This window comes from Epinephelus moara, chromosome 6, assembly GCF_006386435.1.
Source record: "Epinephelus moara isolate mb chromosome 6, YSFRI_EMoa_1.0, whole genome shotgun sequence".
In the NCBI taxonomy this organism is placed as follows: domain Eukaryota; kingdom Metazoa; phylum Chordata; class Actinopteri; order Perciformes; family Serranidae; genus Epinephelus; species Epinephelus moara.
The window spans coordinates 19,762,815-19,779,908 of NC_065511.1; the positions used below are offsets into that span (position 1 = coordinate 19,762,815).

Below are 17,094 nucleotides of genomic sequence, written 5' to 3' on the forward strand. Positions count from 1 at the left end.
AGGTAGTAAATCCACGGATCATTCAATTTGCTGAGTGTATTTTCTTTTGATGGCATATTAATTCTTAACAGGGTTTAATCAATTTTTTGTTTTTCCCTAGTGTTTGTATACTTTTTTAATCAATAACCAGCAGAATTGAACATTATCAGGCTGCAAAAACAGGGATCCATGTAGACACAGTAAAACAGACATAAAAAATATGAAAAACTAAAATACAGGGACAACCTTTATTAAACAATGCAATAATTTACAGACATTTACAGCATTTGTTTTTACATTAAAAAAAAAAGTGTCAGCTCCGGCCAGTCCCAATGGTTAACAATGGCTAAAAACTGTACATACACAAACACACACACACACACACACACAAACACATACACACACACACACACACACACACACACATTCAAACAAACACACACACACATCATATGAACAAGTAAACGTTAGCCAGTCAGTAGGTAGGTAAAGATGGTGGATTTTCTTTCCTGTCTCCTTCTTTACTTCATTTTTACACCCTCTGCTCTCATTACTTTCTCACAAATTGTTGTTCGGGACATCAGACAATGAGGAGACTGTCACAAGCAACCTACTAATGCGTAAAAACAGTTCTATCACTCTATCACCAGCAAAAATGAAGCAGTAACCAACATGCATCATTCAGGAACAATACAAGTGAATAAGTAAACTCCACCCCACAAGAAAACCTAACCTAGCCTAAATGATGCACAGCAATATTTGTGCTAAGTTTAGACCATTATTTCAATTTATCCATTTATCATCCATGGATGAAGACTGAGAGATGGTGTCATCACCTGCTGATTAAATGACAATTCCTCTCTGACAAAATATTTTTAATAACTGCAATGATTTAATATTCTTTGCAAATGTTTGTCGTCGATGAATCAGAGGACCTCTAGAAGAATAAAAGTGATGCCTCATTTCATATTATTTACAACTAGTTTACATCTTTCTGTCATTTTAGAAAGTATTGTTACTGTAGAACTACTATTATCTTTTTATACAGCATATGTACTGTAAAGCTGGGGTAGGCAGAAATCTGGAAAAGGCAAAAAAAAAAAAAAAAGAAAAAGGGCAGAATTTGAAAATACATCCTCCACGGGTGCCACAGCAGGCTGGTAGCCAGCAGCAGCACCGGGTCTAATCTTTGTAACAGCAGCAACAGAAAGTTTGCTGATCCAGCTCTGGCTCCTGTTAGCAGAAGGCTAAACTTTTAGCAACATTTCATCTCCATCTCTGAAATGCTGTGCTGATACTGACACTTGTTTTACTGTGTTTATTGTCAGATTCTCTTTCAGACTCTCTTTTTGATAAGTCTGTCGTCCCTCTTTGGGTTATTTTTTTTTGTTGCCAAGCTGGAGATAGCAACTTTCTCTGCAGGATTCTCCACCACTGAATCAGGCTTTCACCGAACGGACATACTCGCACATCTGTATTAGTAGAACAGCCAACAGGAACAATCTCTGTCTGAAGTAACTGGTGATTGGCCAAAGTCTCTTGTTACGGACCAAATTTTCCAAAACATGAAGACAGCCAAGAGGAGGTGCAGAAGTCTTGTTTTCTCTCAGACCGCTCAAATTTCAATTTGTTAATGTTTATTATGGGGGCGTTTTGCCCAGTGATGCCCAAATTAAACTGCCTACCCCAGCTTTATTCCTGGTTTGAAATCAGCTGCTGCTGACAAAGATGTCTCCATCTGTGGGTGTCGGTAAACAGAGCATAATATAATGCACACACTGATATGTAAACACATAACTTGAGCTCAATGAAGTCATATTAAAACGGTGAATTAGTCAACACCAAATGAAGGCTTTATATTTACCACAGTGCTTCACCTAGCATTTTAGAAGCTGTTTTTTAAGAGATTTTTAATGAATGGCAGAAAATAGTGGGATGAAAATGAGCCCTTGTATCTCCAGTTACACTGAGAACAGACACCAACAGGAATAATGTAAAAGAGAGAGTCAACTTTGAGTTTTGACACAAATTTACAGTAAAAACACTGACCCGCTAAAATGATTTTAGCCCTGTGTTAAAGTGTGTATAGTTTTAGTCTCCCAACATTGTTTAAAAAGTATGTAAAGGGTTTTTCATTCCATAAAACAGAAAGAATCACAGCAATACTGCATGTCCTTTTATACCCTGATCAAGGTGACGTTTAAACAGAATCAGCATCTGTAAAAAGTAATGTAAATTCAGTGGTATTCTCACAAAATATCTGGTATGATTTGAGGTTTTGAAGGCCAATATAATTTATATCATAATAAATCCCCTTTGTCCCCTTTGGTGTTCACTATGGATTTGTTTCGTCAAAAATAACAATGTGATTTATAAACCTCAACACACTATCTCTGACCCAGCTCTGTCTCTAGAACAAATATGCATCACAAATTAGCCACAAAACGTAACTTTTTATGTGTTTTTTCTGTCCCTCACCTATCTTTGTCAGGTTTTTTTTCACTGTAAACTATATTTTAAAGCAAACATGCCGATTAAATAATCTTTAAAAGTCAAGAAGTCTAAAGCTGCAGTAAAAACATTCAAAATTGTCAGGGTACACACGGACTAATGAAGCCCGTATATTTTAGTGTTTGTGACAGTGACACAAGGCTCGTATGGTGGTATTCCTGAGAGCATTTGAGGGGTACAATATGTCTGAGTGTGTGTGTGTGTGTGTGTGTGTGGTGTGTGTGTGTGTGTGTGTGTGTCTGTGTCTGTGTCTGTGTCTGTGTCTGTGTGTGTTCACATTGTGCAACACTTGTTCTTTTGTGCATGAGAGTCTTTGAAGCGGAGTCTCTGCTTGGATCTGTATTTCTCCAGGTAGGTTAGCTGTTTACTGTTGATGGCTCCACGACGCTTCCTGAAACACACAAATACAAGCAGCGTTTGATGGAAGTGTGTGATGTAACCCTTCTTAATTACCCTCACTGCACAATCCAAATCTGGAGCAGTGCTTTATAATTTGGTCCTCAGCATGCGTTGCTGTCTGCCACATTGTCCTCCTTGGCACCACCACCAGATGGCACCAAAGAGAGAGAATTTCCATTTCCACACATCAGTGTTAAAATATTGCATAAACTGTATTTGTGGTGTAAAGATGTGTTCCTAAATAGTGTTAAGTATTTACATATTAGATGAAGCTTTATATTATATATTTATAAGCTAGACGTAGCATATAAATGAACTTACTGTCTGATGAGTTGGATAGCATCTTCATACTTCATCCCACTCTCTATCAGAGCTAGAGCAACCAGCACAGGAGCCCTGTATGCATGCACAAACACACACACACAGTCATGTCTGCGTCTGTTGAGTCTGCTGTTGTCTTCGTAAAAATAACCAGTTTATCTTCATCTTGAAAAAGTTTTAAAAATACTGTTTGGAAATGGAACGATCAGATGACAGCTACTGCTTTTGTCTCAGGTTTCGTCACTTTTCTAACTAGAATCTGTTCCTGTGTGTGTGTGTGTGTGTGTGTGTGTCTGTGTCTGTGTCTGTGTCTGTGTCTGTGTGTGTTCACATTGTGCAACACTTGTTCTTTTGTGCATGAGAGTCTTTGAAGCGGAGTCTCTGCTTGGATCTGTATTTCTCCAGGTAGGTTAGCTGTTTACTGTTGATGGCTCCACGACGCTTCCTGAAACACACAAATACAAGCAGCGTTTGATGGAAGTGTGTGATGTAACCCTTCTTAATTACCCTCATTGCACAATCCAAATCTGGAGCAGTGCTTTATAATTTGGTCCTCAGCATGCGTTGCTGTCTGCCACATTGTCCTCCTTGGCACCACCACCAGATGGCACCAAAGAGAGAGAATTTCCATTTCCACACATCAGTGTTAAAATATTGCATAAACTGTATTTGTGGTGTAAAGATGTGTTCCTAAATAGTGTTAAGTATTTACATATTAGATGAAGCTTTATATTATATATTTATAAGCTAGACGTAGCATATAAATGAACTTACTGTCTGATGAGTTGGATAGCATCTTCATACTTCATCCCACTCTCTATCAGAGCTAGAGCAACCAGCACAGGAGCCCTGTATGCATGCACAAACACACACACACAGTCATGTCTGCGTCTGTTGAGTCTGCTGTTGTCTTCGTAAAAATAACCAGTTTATCTTCATCTTGAAAAAGTTTTAAAAATACTGTTTGGAAATGGAACGATCAGATGACAGCTACTGCTTTTGTCTCAGGTTTCGTCACTTTTCTAACTAGAATCTGTTCCTGTGTGTGTGTGTGTGTGTGTGTGTGTGTACAACAAAACTTATCAGATCTTATCATCCAATTATGTTGTGTACAATATCATCATATGTGTGGGACAGTAGGCTACTGACTGTGGGACTCCAACCAACCAATCGCACCTCGTCTTATATTCAACACATAATAATAATAATACAAACTGTATTAGATGTATCCATTTTGTTTGTTTGTTTGTTTGTTTGTTTGTTAGATGTGTCTTTCACCTCCCCAGTCCCGCCACACAGTGAACAGCCACGCAGCATCCTGGATCCTCCTGAAACTTCTTCTTCAGCAGACTCAACCAATCATCAACCAGCTTACTGGGGGGCGGGGCTCCGTCATCAAATGGCCAATCCTGGAATAAAAGCAGAACAGTTACAGTACTCCTGGCACTCTGTATTTTGTCATAGAATGACTACATCCGAGTGTGAATGCTGCGTGTGTGTTTAGTGTGTGATAAGTATGTGCTCACCACCACAGTGATTCCGTCTTTCTCCAACGGTGTTTTATCATAGGTGACATCACAGACTCGAACAACTGTGGTGGCACCGTAGCGCTTTAGGTCCTGACAGGGACGACACAGGAGATGATTTTCACAATACACAATAGATCAATTCAATTCAGTTAAAATGTCTCTTAGTCGTTTCAGTAGCATGTCAGCAAGGGAAACAACACGTAGCTACAGTTTATACACACACGAAAACACACATTTCTTACCTCTATGAAGGAGCTGAGTGTGCTGTCTGTGGGGTTGTGTGTGATGAGGAATCTCATGTTCTTGTGGCACAGTTCCACTGGAGCGGGACGATTCATGGTGCCCAGTGTGGCCTTTGACATCCAAGGATGACCTCTGACCTTTTACTGTCAAGGAGAAATATACTATATATGAATAACATGCTGTCAAATATTTGGCATTTTTAAGGTTCTTGGACATATAAAAAAAACACAAAAAGTCCTCATAAGGTCTTAAACAGCTTTAACAAGTTACTAAAAGTTACTTTAAAGGGACTCCAAAATCAAAAATACATTTTTTTCTCTCAACTATAGTGTTATTTATTAATCTAGACTGTTTTGGTGTAAGTTGCTGAGTGTTGGCGATATCAGCTGTAGAGATGTCTGCCTTCTCTCCAATATAATGGAGCTAGGTGGCACTTGGTTTGCGGTGCTCCAAGTGCTACAAAATACATTTGATATGTATATTTTATTTTGGCGTGAACTTGGGTTTTGCTGACCACAGAACACTCAGTTTTCCAGATTTGTCTCAACCATTTCCGATGGCTGATTTCTATTTAGCTGCTTCAGTTTCAGGGTCCTATTATTGTTCGTGCTGGCTCACTGTCACACTGTCATGCTCACTGGGACCCTTGAATATAACAGAGCCATCACTGATGTAACACATGTGCTTTTCCTACTATGACGACTCATAATGTCTGCTATGAAAAAGGTCTTTTCAGCTAAACCTGCCCACACACTGCAAGCTTCCTGACCACATTTCTGCAAGTGTTTTCAAATGCAACCAAACCTGTTACATTCTTAAGACATCTCCAGACTCACAACAAGGTCACATATTCACAGTCCTTTTATGTAAATCTCATTGGTGGTCTTTTTATATAAGTCTCAGCGGTGTTCAAAGAGGAATCTATTACTGTAGTGAGAGGCCCTACACCCCCACAGGCTCTTAAACCTCATCTCCAAACTGTGCAGGTAGGCGCAGACTGCTGTTGATTGACATCTCCCTCAGGCTCTGTTAAGGTGGGACAACTCACACCTCTATCTATTGGTACACTGAGTTTCGACCTAACATAATTCCTATCATAGCTCTTCTCAACTTTATCTGCGGGTTTGAGAAGAGACATCAAATTAAAAAGTCTCATATCATCATATCTTTCACTGATCTTGAATTTTATGAATGCAGATAAGGATGCATTTTATAATCAAATACAAAAACAAAGATGACAAAGTTGTAGCTGTCAATGGAGCATGTGCTTTATAGAGTGTCTCCTGTGGACTGGCATTGTTCTTTCTCACATTTCAAATAAGATAACAGGGATGTGAGTGTATTTTAGGATGGAATTTTAATTTCAATAATTCAGGGATGCCTAACATACCCAAACACATACACAGACACTATTCTTGTTGGGGTACTGATAAGAACTATTGGGTTGATATCAGAGTCCTCACATGCTGGTCAAACAGAAGCAAATATGAAGCCAGTGACGACTTTGGGCTTAACTGTCTGACTAAAGGAGCTTGTTGTAGCCAATGCTGCATATTCATATTACAGAGTACCATGTTATTTTGGTTTACACTTCCCAAGAACACAGGAGAGCCATACCTGGACTCAAATAAGGTAATTTCACCTGTATTTTAATCGTGCAACAACTTCTAAAAAAAATGTGAAATAGCACTGAAAATGTACAAGGTAATGTAAAAAGGTAATTGTGGATAAATGCTAAAGCTAAAAGCTTTCAGATCACACTGACCAAAGTAAACAAAAGACCACAGCATCCTGTAATCAGGCCAGAACAAGTCAGGAGTTAAAGGTGTTGGTACATCACTATATTTAGTCAAGCTCTGGTTACCAGCCACGCCTCACCTTTGGCTCCAGCTGAAGCAGGTAGCTGTTTAAATCAGGTCTCCAGGTGACTCTGGACTTCCTGTCTCTTGTCAACTTCCTGTTGGGGGACTTTGTTTTTTATCGCCTTGAAAGTATTTTCCCCAATTCTGAGATCCTGTTGTCTTACTCCATCACTTGACTGTATCCTACAGTTCAGGAAGTCACAGTGTGCAGCTCTCTCTCTCTGTGTCTGTCTCTCTGCTTTTATCTCTCTTATTGTCTTCAGTCCTTCTCTCTCTGTGTCTCTCAGTAGTGCTCTCGTTCCTTCTCTCTCCAGTTAGCTTCCGGTGTCGAGGCCCCACGAGTTACCCCATCAGCTGGCTGGTTCAGAGGGCAAAGGCCAACGGTCTTTCAGGTTTCACAGCCGCAGGACTGCATTGTGCAGCTTCATCCCAGACAGGCTCTAAATGTGTTGGGCGTGGCAGTAGTCACCACTCCGCCGCACAAACTCCATCAACCAGCAGTTCTACGGTACAAAACATAACAAAATGATTAGCTCTTTCCATGATAAACTTTCGGAAAACAGTAATAAAAATGATTAAATGGTTTCATAAATAATACACACAATGCAGCATTTGTTCCAGTGTTCCAAACATGGTATGTGCAAAATCTGCCCATAAAATATATGATTAAATATACTAATGACAGCCTTCATCAGTAATGTGAAGGGCAGCTTATGTCCATATCCATGAACACAGAAACACGTGTTTGCATACAGATCTTAAATGATTTACCATTGAACGCACTAAACAAAAGTATGATTATTAGTTTTAAATGTCAAAACTGATTAAGATTTCTGCATGCAAAAACATCACAACTGCAGCCTATCACTAGTGAACCCAAGAAGACTTTCAAAAAATTGATTGGTCCATGTAATGATTTAAAATGAATATTTAAATTAACAAGCCAGAGGCTGCCAAATACAAAGACCATTAGCTCATAGTGTTTGAAAAATCAGTTGTGTGCACACACACGTACATACACAACGAGTAAACTATCACCTTATGTAGTTACTGAACGATGTACAAAAGTGCTCCTACTTGCATGGAAAGGACAAGAAAGCTGGGGGAACAGATGACAGATGCAGCATGGGGTAGAAAATCTAATACATGATGTGGCTCGCAAAATATGGAAAATGTTATTAGATCAGCCTGCACAATATCAGCCAAATTAAATTTGGTCTGAAGAGGAGAAAAAAAAAGACAGATAAAGTCTGTAAACCGCTGGCCTACTTAATGTGCTGGGAGGACTCTAAGTGTAGAAGAGTAGTGAATGTGAGGGCATTTCCTCGGCCCTGGGGACAAAATATCAAATGTTGAGTACAAACTGTAAAACAGAATAAAAAGGAGGGTTAGCTCACTTGCTACTTTAGCTAGAGCAGGTCTTCATAGACTTAGGCTGGAATGACTTTGATGATGAATTTGCCAGTTTAATTGACACATATTGACTTTGGATTGCAAAGTGCTTGTTGATAAGTGTCATCCAGCTGTTTTTTGAGTTCCTTCGTTGCATCTTTAATGTATGCCAGATCACTAATTTTTGAAAAATGCAACAGCAGCCACTGACTTTGGCATATTTTGTCATGCAAACAGCTGTTGTTAAAATGATGGTCTATAATTTGTGTGTAACAGCTCATTTCCATTGGGCTGAAGTCCAGTTATACAATATGCTTTACTACTGGTTTAGTATATCAGTAGACATTTTACGTTTACCTCATTCTGTCCAGGTGAATATTAAGTACTTTAGTGGAAACATAAAGGATGCACAATGCTTGGAAATTCAAATGCAGTTTCTTCAAAAGACAACAAGTATAATACTCTACTTAAAAGGCCACCAACAATTACAGAAAACTGTTTGATAACCCTAGATTGGGACTAAACATAATGTAGTTAAGAGATAGGTGTTGTACCCAAGGCAGGAAATAAACCACAAATGCTGATAATCTATTATTCTGTGGACAACAGGAAGAGGTAGTGAGGGAAATATAATGGGAAGTGGACAAAGGTGTAAGCTTCCTCTCACTTAAGTGCCCAAACATTCAGACAAACAACAAGGGAAAGTCCAGAGGTACTCTGGGTAATCCGTCCTCACCTCCTCATCTCAGCTCTGACAACACACACACACACACACACACACACACACACACTTCATAATCACATGCCGACTTACTCTCCCAGAAGAGTGCGGTCTATTCCAGGTTGTTGACCATCTATTATTAGGAATTTATCCTGTGTTACCACTAATCAGGACAGAGGTCAATTGTTTTCCATCCATTCAATTCGAAGTGAAGAAAGGATATTTATTCTACTTAAAGGGACAGTTCACCCCAAAATTAAAAGTATATATATTTCCTCTTAACTGTAGTGCTGTTTTTATCAATCTAAATTGTTTTGGTGTGAGTTGCCAAGTGCTGTATATCAGCTGTAGAGATGTCTGCTTTCTCTCAAACATGATGGAACTAGATGGCACTGGGCTTGTGGTGCTCAAGGCACCAAAAAAAAAACACATTTAAAAAAACTCAACAGCAATGTCTCTTTCCAGAAATCATGACCCAATTACTCAAGATAATCCATAGACCTTGTGAGCAGTTTCATTTAGGAATTATTTTCCCTCTACTGAACTTCACTCACCAACCGTATTACCACACAGATGGAAGCATGTGTCTATTGCTAGCTCACCAAGCACCACTGAGATAGTTAGCATTACAGAGAGCTGGATACAGCGCTGGAGGTGGGGCCCTGTTCATTTCTGTGAAAGTTGCTCAAAGAATTAGACTTCCAAGGTATAAAATGACCTGGATCTTCCACATTCAAGGCCCCAGGTTAAGTGCACCACTAACTTGAATGGGGATAAAACAATTTACTGCACAACTCTACCAGACTTTCAAAGTGTTATCAGACCAAATAAATCTAATTCTGGTCCATCAGCGCTGTTCCTGAGGGCTTGGCTCAGCCGAGAAGGACACCATTAATGTTTACATCTGGTGCTGTCAAAAGCACAAGACTCTTGTCTGTGAGTAGATGCCAATATCTCCAACACTCAGCAACTCACACCAAAACAATCTAAATTGATAAATAGCACTACAGGTATGAGAAAAAAATATGTATTTTGTTTGGGGGTGAACTGTCCCTTTAAATGGCTTTCATGTATTTTACAGCCTCATGTAACACAGGCACAACACACAGGATAAAACAAATTCATATCACACAAAGCAACACAACAGAAGCTACTGTCACAGACAAAACAGGGCAGTAAACTCACTAAAATCAAGTGACAGACGAGGTATATAAACACTCTAAAGCATCTAACATTTATTTCTTTTATTTAAATACTAACTCTGCAGTCATTTTAGGCATTTAGCTGACATTTGAAGCCGAGTGACTTAATAGAAAAACATCATATGAAAGCATAAAGGAGCATAAGGGGAAATGGCCAGACGGTAGCAGTAATTCCAATTAAAACTGCAAGGCTGGTCTTCCCTGTTACCGTAGAGCCCAGTTTGGTTTGTAAAAACAGGTGCAGGTCCCCAGTTGGTCATCTGACTGCCTGACTGTTTCCCTGTCACAGGCCAAAGAAGTTAAATATGGATCTCAATATTATTCCAGAGCCGCGTCAGGCTCCCAAACTTTTCTACAGTACTTGCAGTGTGCAATGCAACAGTAAGCTTGTAGGTTAGTAGTAAAGACAGCAACAAGGCAGGTTAGTAGTGGCCTCAATTAGGATCAGTGCTGTTAAAGCACGTTCATGTCTGCTGCCCTCATAACTACAGAGGAGTTTTTTCTGCATCACGTCACTCTGAAAAACAAGATGTGCTAAATGCCTAAATTTGAGTTGTTTAGACTGTACAGCCATCCCTCTTACCTCAGTGGACAGCTTGGCTGCTGAACAGGAAAATCCACAAACCAGTTAGTCCTGCAAAAGCAGCAGCAGCAGCAGCAGCAGCAGCAGCAGCCCCACAACAGTGAGTGCTGACATACAACCAGCTGACTGCCTGTTATAGTAAGCCCCTGTAGACACTGAATACCTGCAGCTGTATTTATAGCTGTATCTATACCAGCAGCTGATTCTATGACACAACACATTTTTTTGTGGAAGCAATAGTCTGTGATGCATCACAGCCTGTTCCAGTGAAGAACTGTGATAAGCTTGATTACTATCTGGGGTCCCACTACTGTGGAAATCATTGTATCTACATTTGTTATCTGTCACTTACTGTTCTCAAAAGTTACACTTACTATGATATTATAAAAACAGAAACAACCCAAACACAATATCTAGAAAGTGATTGCCCTTACCTGCTATTCAATGACATCCCCAACCACAGACTTCAGTTCTTCTGCCTCTTCTCCACAGTAAACTCCACCTGCTTCTTGTCTGTTTCTGCCTCTATACGCTGAAATGTCTGGTGGTCAACCAGCAGAAAAAAATCTTCCTGCAACAACCTGTTGCTCTGCCCCACTGTAACACTGCACTACCCACCTCTCCCTGTACCTCCTGGCCTCTCAGCAGCCGCTGCGATGTTTGTACTGTACGTGCAGTGTAGCTCTACCTTGCTGTAGCAGTGCAACTGAGGATCTGCTGTGAGCTGGTCTAATCAGGCTGAGCAGCCATCTGACCCTGACAGCCCTGTCACTACCAGAACACTCTACAGTTAATGCTCTTAGAGGGAGAGGAGAAGAGCCTCACTCCCTCCTCCTCCTCCTCCTCTTCATCCACTCGACTCCTTTTTCCCTCCCCTCTTGCTGGGTAAAGAAGAGGTGCTGTTCCCCCTCCTCCTCTCCTCTCCTCTCCTCACCATTCCTATAGGCTGATGATTGCAAGGTCCAGTCAAGGAAGTCTTTGGTCTAACATACAGCGTGGTGTGAGCAACAAAATAAATACACATCAGTGTTTTCTGTTCATGTTTCTCGTAAATGTAGCAAGAAGAATCTGTAAAACTGTCAGTCCAGTGAGGTTTTTTCTGCCATGACACGTCTGTCTGGTCCTTCTCTTGTTTTCCTTTCCTCCCTCTCTCCCCCCTTCCCCTGCCTGAACCAACTAAAAATAGACAGTCCTTTGAGCCACCAGACAGATTGGACAAGTCAAACCTTTGAGTCTCAGTTCATGGAAATAACTTTCTCCTTAACTGACAATAGTCTCAAGTTTGTTAAGCTCCTTTTTACAGCCAAGCTGCTGCATGAAGCCACTGTGTTGTTGTCGTAGTGCATCGGTCAATGTGTTTGTCAAGAAATCGCACAAACAGGGTGAGACCTGCAGGACACACTTTTAAAACTGACGTCCTTTGAGGCAAATTTCAGAGAAACCCATGCAGCTTTGTGTTTTTTTAAGTTTTAGGCTTCATTTTATCCAATTTGTTTACAAGCTTATGGTATGGATATGTGAGTCCAGGGAGTCACAAGGCAGTCATATGCAGAGACTTCTCAAAGCAGGACAAGCTGGAGCCTCACCTCACTATCAATCACTTTGAGTAGAGGTTGACACGGCTGTTAACCCACGCACGGACCTTTAAAAAACATCTCTTACTAGCTAAAATTAGCCGAAGCACAACTTGAATGCTTTCTAGTTTATCACAGTCAAATGTTAATGTTTACAATCATCACTGTTGCTTATAGACAGGACGTTTCTGTGTGTATATGTGCTCTCAAAACTGGAGTAATGCTTGTTGCATGCAATGTGGTGACAAGTTTCCAGCTTCTCTTTTATAGCCCAGTGTTATCCTACCTTTGATTTTCCTTATGGTGACCCTACACCTTTTTTGTAAATATAGCTGTACGTAGTGATTAGCGGCAAGAGAGAGACCTTCAGAGAGACCAGAGAGAAGAAGCACATGATGGAAAAAGAGAGGACACCATTTTGTCTTGAAGTACTTTAATGAGGACCACGAACAACATCTAAACATAGAGGTGAGTATTGCTCGTCCACATACTATACAGTACATAAAGTTTACACCTTTTCAAGCGCAGGTGTTATCAGTATGTGTTGAGAGAGATGGGAACATGGGGGGACAGACAGGCATGGCATACAAGCAAAGGTTTGAGTGGGAAGTTCGCACCATGACATCACCCATCGGTTGGTGGAATAATGTTAAGTAGCATCGATTTGGCATGTTGGGTGTCGCTATCTTGGTTTTTTGGAGCCTGAGGTGAGCATATTTATGAGTGCAGGGTGGATTTAACCGAAAACCGAAGGACACACTGGTAGCGACTTCTCAATCACAAAGTAGCCATGCCCTAAAGCATACCCTCCTTTATCATCTATTTCACTCTAAATGGGATCACAATATTCAAAATGAACATCATATTGTATTGAAGAAGACTTGAAAGTAGCGTTTAAAGCCATGAAGTCATTAGGAAAATGCTTTCAGAGGTTAAATAAAGCGAGACTTAGGGTCATTTTGCATTGACTTCTTTCTGCCACCAGGTGGCAACCTCTGGAGCTGAAAAATAACGAGTAGGTATAGCTGCAGGTGGAGCAGCTATGTGGCCCACCCATCTTACCTACACAATCAGCCCCCTCCCAGCCAACATTTCTATGTAGGGCCCACATGGTTTGTAAATGGGCTGAAAAATGGGCCCTATATTGGATTGTCCACAGGTTCTACAATGGCCCCATGCCGATTGCCCACATGGTTGATTTTACCCAAGTGGGCTCCAGATAAGATCCCCATGTCAGGCCCATACCAACTTGGCACTCAGGTAACCCTAGCATAACTCAGCATGACCCATTTGGGTAAACCCATCCATTTGGTCAGTTGGCATGGGACCATTATTGAACCCGTGGACAGTCCCATAAAGGGCCCATTGTTCAGCCCATTTGCTACCTACAGGAGCATACCATGTAAATGTTGTCTGGAGTCCGGAAGCCATAGCCCTGCAGAAATTGCTAAGTTAGCGTTTCGCCAGCTGATAAGTGTTAGGCTAAAAAAAGGCAGTTGAGGTTAGGGTAAGGGCTACATCTTGCTACCAAAATGAATTCAGTCTTCATGTATGATAAATAAAGTAAACGAATACAGTGGATTATTGCTACATTTGGCCTCATATTTCTTCACTACTATGTTGCATTTTCGCAGGGTTCAAATAGCCGTTATGATGGTGGGTTTGTCTTGTTCTGGTGTTGGGCACAGTTTGTAAGGGCTTCAAACAGAGTGCATTCTCGGAACCCATCAGCTGTATTCGGCATCTGACTGCCGGCAGACAGCGATACAGCCTCTGGGGGCAGACCCCTGATTTTTTGGCATTCCGGTTTGATTTGGGCAGAGGAGGCGAATTTCCATTTCTGACTTCCATTTATATATATAAGTAAATATGCTGAACCATTGCGATGGATTTAGAGTTTGCAGTGATGGCAATTATGTTCCGCCTCGTTAGTTCACCGCACGGACCGTTTAAACTGGCAACAACTGCAGCCGGCTCAAACGTGATTGGTCAATATCACGCGGACTACAAACAGCCTACAACCGGAAACCAGGGCTCTTCCGCTCTTCTTCCAGAGGCAAGATCTCCGGGGTTTGCCTACAGACTCTACATTCACTGAATGTAGAGTCTGTATATAGAAACTAAACAGAGTGTGATTGCAGCTATACATGTCTCAAAAATGAAGTCAAAGCAGAAGTGCTAAAAACTGTAGTTCCTTTAATGGCCACTTGAGGCTGGCTCCAAAAGTGATTCAATCCTCATAGACGCCCATGTTAAAATGCCCAACTTTACAGCAGATATAAACATGTTTACAAGCTGGTACAAAAAATGTTTTGGTCTCTAGATAATTACACTGTTTAGACCACTGCACAGGGGGTGACTTTTATATAACTCAGCTGTAAAAACTTTATTAAAGCTTAAAGGTAAGCATGATTAAGAGGGCCATGATGAGTTGGTTCTCTGGTTCTCAGTCATCTCCTCCCCTTACTCCTCCACAGCGCCACCCTCTTGTCCAAATATGGTCACCTCTGGCTCCAAAAATTCAAGATGGCGATGCCAAAAAAATGCCTAACCCGAGGCTCCAGAAAGGCGTTCCACAAACCAGCAAGTGACCTTACAGTGGCTACGTCCATTACATTTATCTGTATTTGCCACAAGTGGAGTCACCCTCCTAACCATCAGAAGAAATGCAGGTTTAAAGCATCTCTATATCGGTTCCACCTGAGATAACCCCTCGGTTGCAGCATGTGTCTGAGACAATAAAGCCAATTAGACAGTTTAGACTATAGACATTATCCGCGTTATGGATACAATCAGGGGATAATCAAGGCTGCAGTTCTAATCAACTATAAAATCTGACACACTGATTTTCTGTGTGTGTGTTTGTGATGTAAGCTGCATTGCTACAACTTTTAAAATTCAGTTCAAAGTGCAAACAGAACTTTTGTCTAGCCTAGTCCAGACTTGTAATCTGTAGTTCAAATTGGTCCGAATGTTTTGCATTTAAATGATCTTACTTTCTTACTGCTGAACTTTTGAATAAATATTCTCTATCACACATCTGGGACATCCTCTCACCACCTACGTGTAGTAAAGGCACATACTCACCCTCTCAAGGCTTCCTCTATCTGATCCTCCTGAGGAACAGCCAGCTCTGTGTGACCACCTGTTCTGATACATACAAACAGCAGCGCACTGGCTTAAACAGGGTCGCTGTAATGGTTTCTGGAAATGTGAGCTGACACCCTGTAGGTCAACCTTTAGTTGGCAGTCTTGTGCATTTGACAGAGCCTACGGGACACTTTGGGCCTCTGACCTGCAAAGACTTCAGAGTCCTTTCACCACATTGACGACGAAATGTCAAGAAAGTATTCAAGCCTTTTTTTCTATAAACCAAACATTGCTGATGGTGACTATCGTGGTAATCATGAATTATTGTGCTCGGGCCCGCCTGCCAAAGTTGGACTAAAGCAGCAAGTATGAATAGAGATAATTTATTGCCTTGTTTTCTCATATCAAACCTTTCAGTGTGACAACTCTTAAATCATGGTATCCATAATACGATAATATAATATAATATAATATAATATAATATAATATAACATAATATAATATAATATAATATAAATATTATTCATTCTCCCTAACTGCTTATCCTGGTTGGATGGGTCTGGAGCCTATCCCAGCTGACATTGGGTAAGAGGTAGGGTGCACCCTAGACAGGTCACCAGACTATCACAGGGCTGACTCACTGCACTGGCCTAAACAGCCAACCATCCATACTTACATTCACACCTATGGCATTGTTATTACTGACATTATTTCATCCTTTTTTGGTTTGTGTATAGATAGACATGCACGTGCAGATGTTAGTTAATTAATTCCTCAAATGTCTGGGTAGTGTTTTGTTGACCTGTTTAACTAGACAGACAAGCTATTTTTGGCATTATGTAAGAATTTGTGCTATTTAAACATCGCCTATATAGAAGCCCTCTAATCTGGCTCAGTAGCTTCTCGTCTCACTCTGTTGTATTTGTGTCTGATGAATACAAACATGGCCTCCGGTGAAAATAATGTCTGAGCTACAGTGATATAACCAGAGTGTAACTATTGGGTAACCACAGTGGTGGAGGAAGTATTCAGAGCCATTTCTTAAGCAAAAGCACTTATACCACACTGTGAATATACTCCACTACAGGTAAAACTCTTATTTAAGTTAAAGTACAGAAGAATTATCAGCAAAATGTACTTTTAAGTATTAAAAGAAAAGGAACTCATTCTGCAGTAAAAAATGTCCTTGCCAGTGTTTTATTACTATATATGATGTTTTTTTTTTGTTTTGTTTTTTTTAAAGATTATTGTTTTGTGCATTTTTGCCTTTAATAGATAGGACACCTTGGCGTGAGGGGGAGAGAGAGAGGGGGACGACACCCAGCAAAGGGCCGTGGGCTGGAATCAAGCCTGGGCTGCTGCAGTGAGGGCAGAGCCTTTGTACATGGGGCGTCTGCTCGATCCACTATAAGCCACTGACTCCCCATTATATATGATGTTTTTGATTTAATATTACTTCTGCAGTAATTAATGTGTATGTGTAGGTGTTAAAGGTTATGCTAATGGGTAGTTTAGTTTACAGCAATGCCTCATATTTTATTAGATCATCCTATGTTTTGAGAACCACGTAGCTCTATAAAGTTATCTTAAGCTTTGTGACGATGCATTTTCCAGCTGATCCATGAGGGTTTTTAAAAAGTTTATTTAGCTAAAGAAGTGGGACAATTGTCTCAGCACATACAGGACCT

The 17,094-nt window shown here is 40.6% G+C and overlaps 1 protein-coding gene and 1 long non-coding RNA gene across 5 annotated transcripts; one reads left to right on the forward strand and one right to left on the reverse strand.

Moving 5' to 3' along the window:
* Positions 1-213: 213 nt before the first annotated feature.
* Positions 214-11,590, reverse strand: LOC126392269 (protein tyrosine phosphatase type IVA 3). 4 transcript variants are annotated; one of them, XM_050047586.1, is made up of 8 exons: positions 11,177-11,588; positions 10,743-10,762; positions 6,861-7,347; positions 4,982-5,125; positions 4,737-4,829; positions 4,489-4,619; positions 3,985-4,059; positions 3,345-3,655 (listed from the first exon to the last, which is right to left on the reverse strand). In XM_050047586.1, exons 4-8 carry the CDS (start codon positions 5,099-5,101, stop codon positions 3,538-3,540), a joined length of 537 nt encoding a protein of 178 aa, XP_049903543.1. In that variant the 5' UTR covers positions 5,102-5,125; positions 6,861-7,347; positions 10,743-10,762; positions 11,177-11,588; the 3' UTR covers positions 3,345-3,537. The 4 variants fall into 4 exon arrangements, with proteins under 4 accessions (XP_049903542.1, XP_049903540.1, XP_049903543.1 ...); XM_050047585.1 differs by lacking the exons at positions 3,345-3,655; positions 3,985-4,059; positions 10,743-10,762 and adding exons at positions 214-2,881; positions 3,211-3,285 and having other exon boundaries at positions 11,177-11,590; XM_050047583.1 differs by lacking the exons at positions 3,345-3,655; positions 10,743-10,762 and adding an exon at positions 214-2,881 and having other exon boundaries at positions 11,177-11,589.
* Positions 11,591-11,998: 408 nt separating this feature from the next.
* Positions 11,999-16,779, forward strand: LOC126392379 (uncharacterized). Its single transcript, XR_007570175.1, has 3 exons — positions 11,999-12,124; positions 12,649-12,784; positions 16,682-16,779. It is a non-coding gene; the product is annotated as an uncharacterized LOC126392379 (long non-coding RNA).
* Positions 16,780-17,094: the final 315 nt, after the last annotated feature.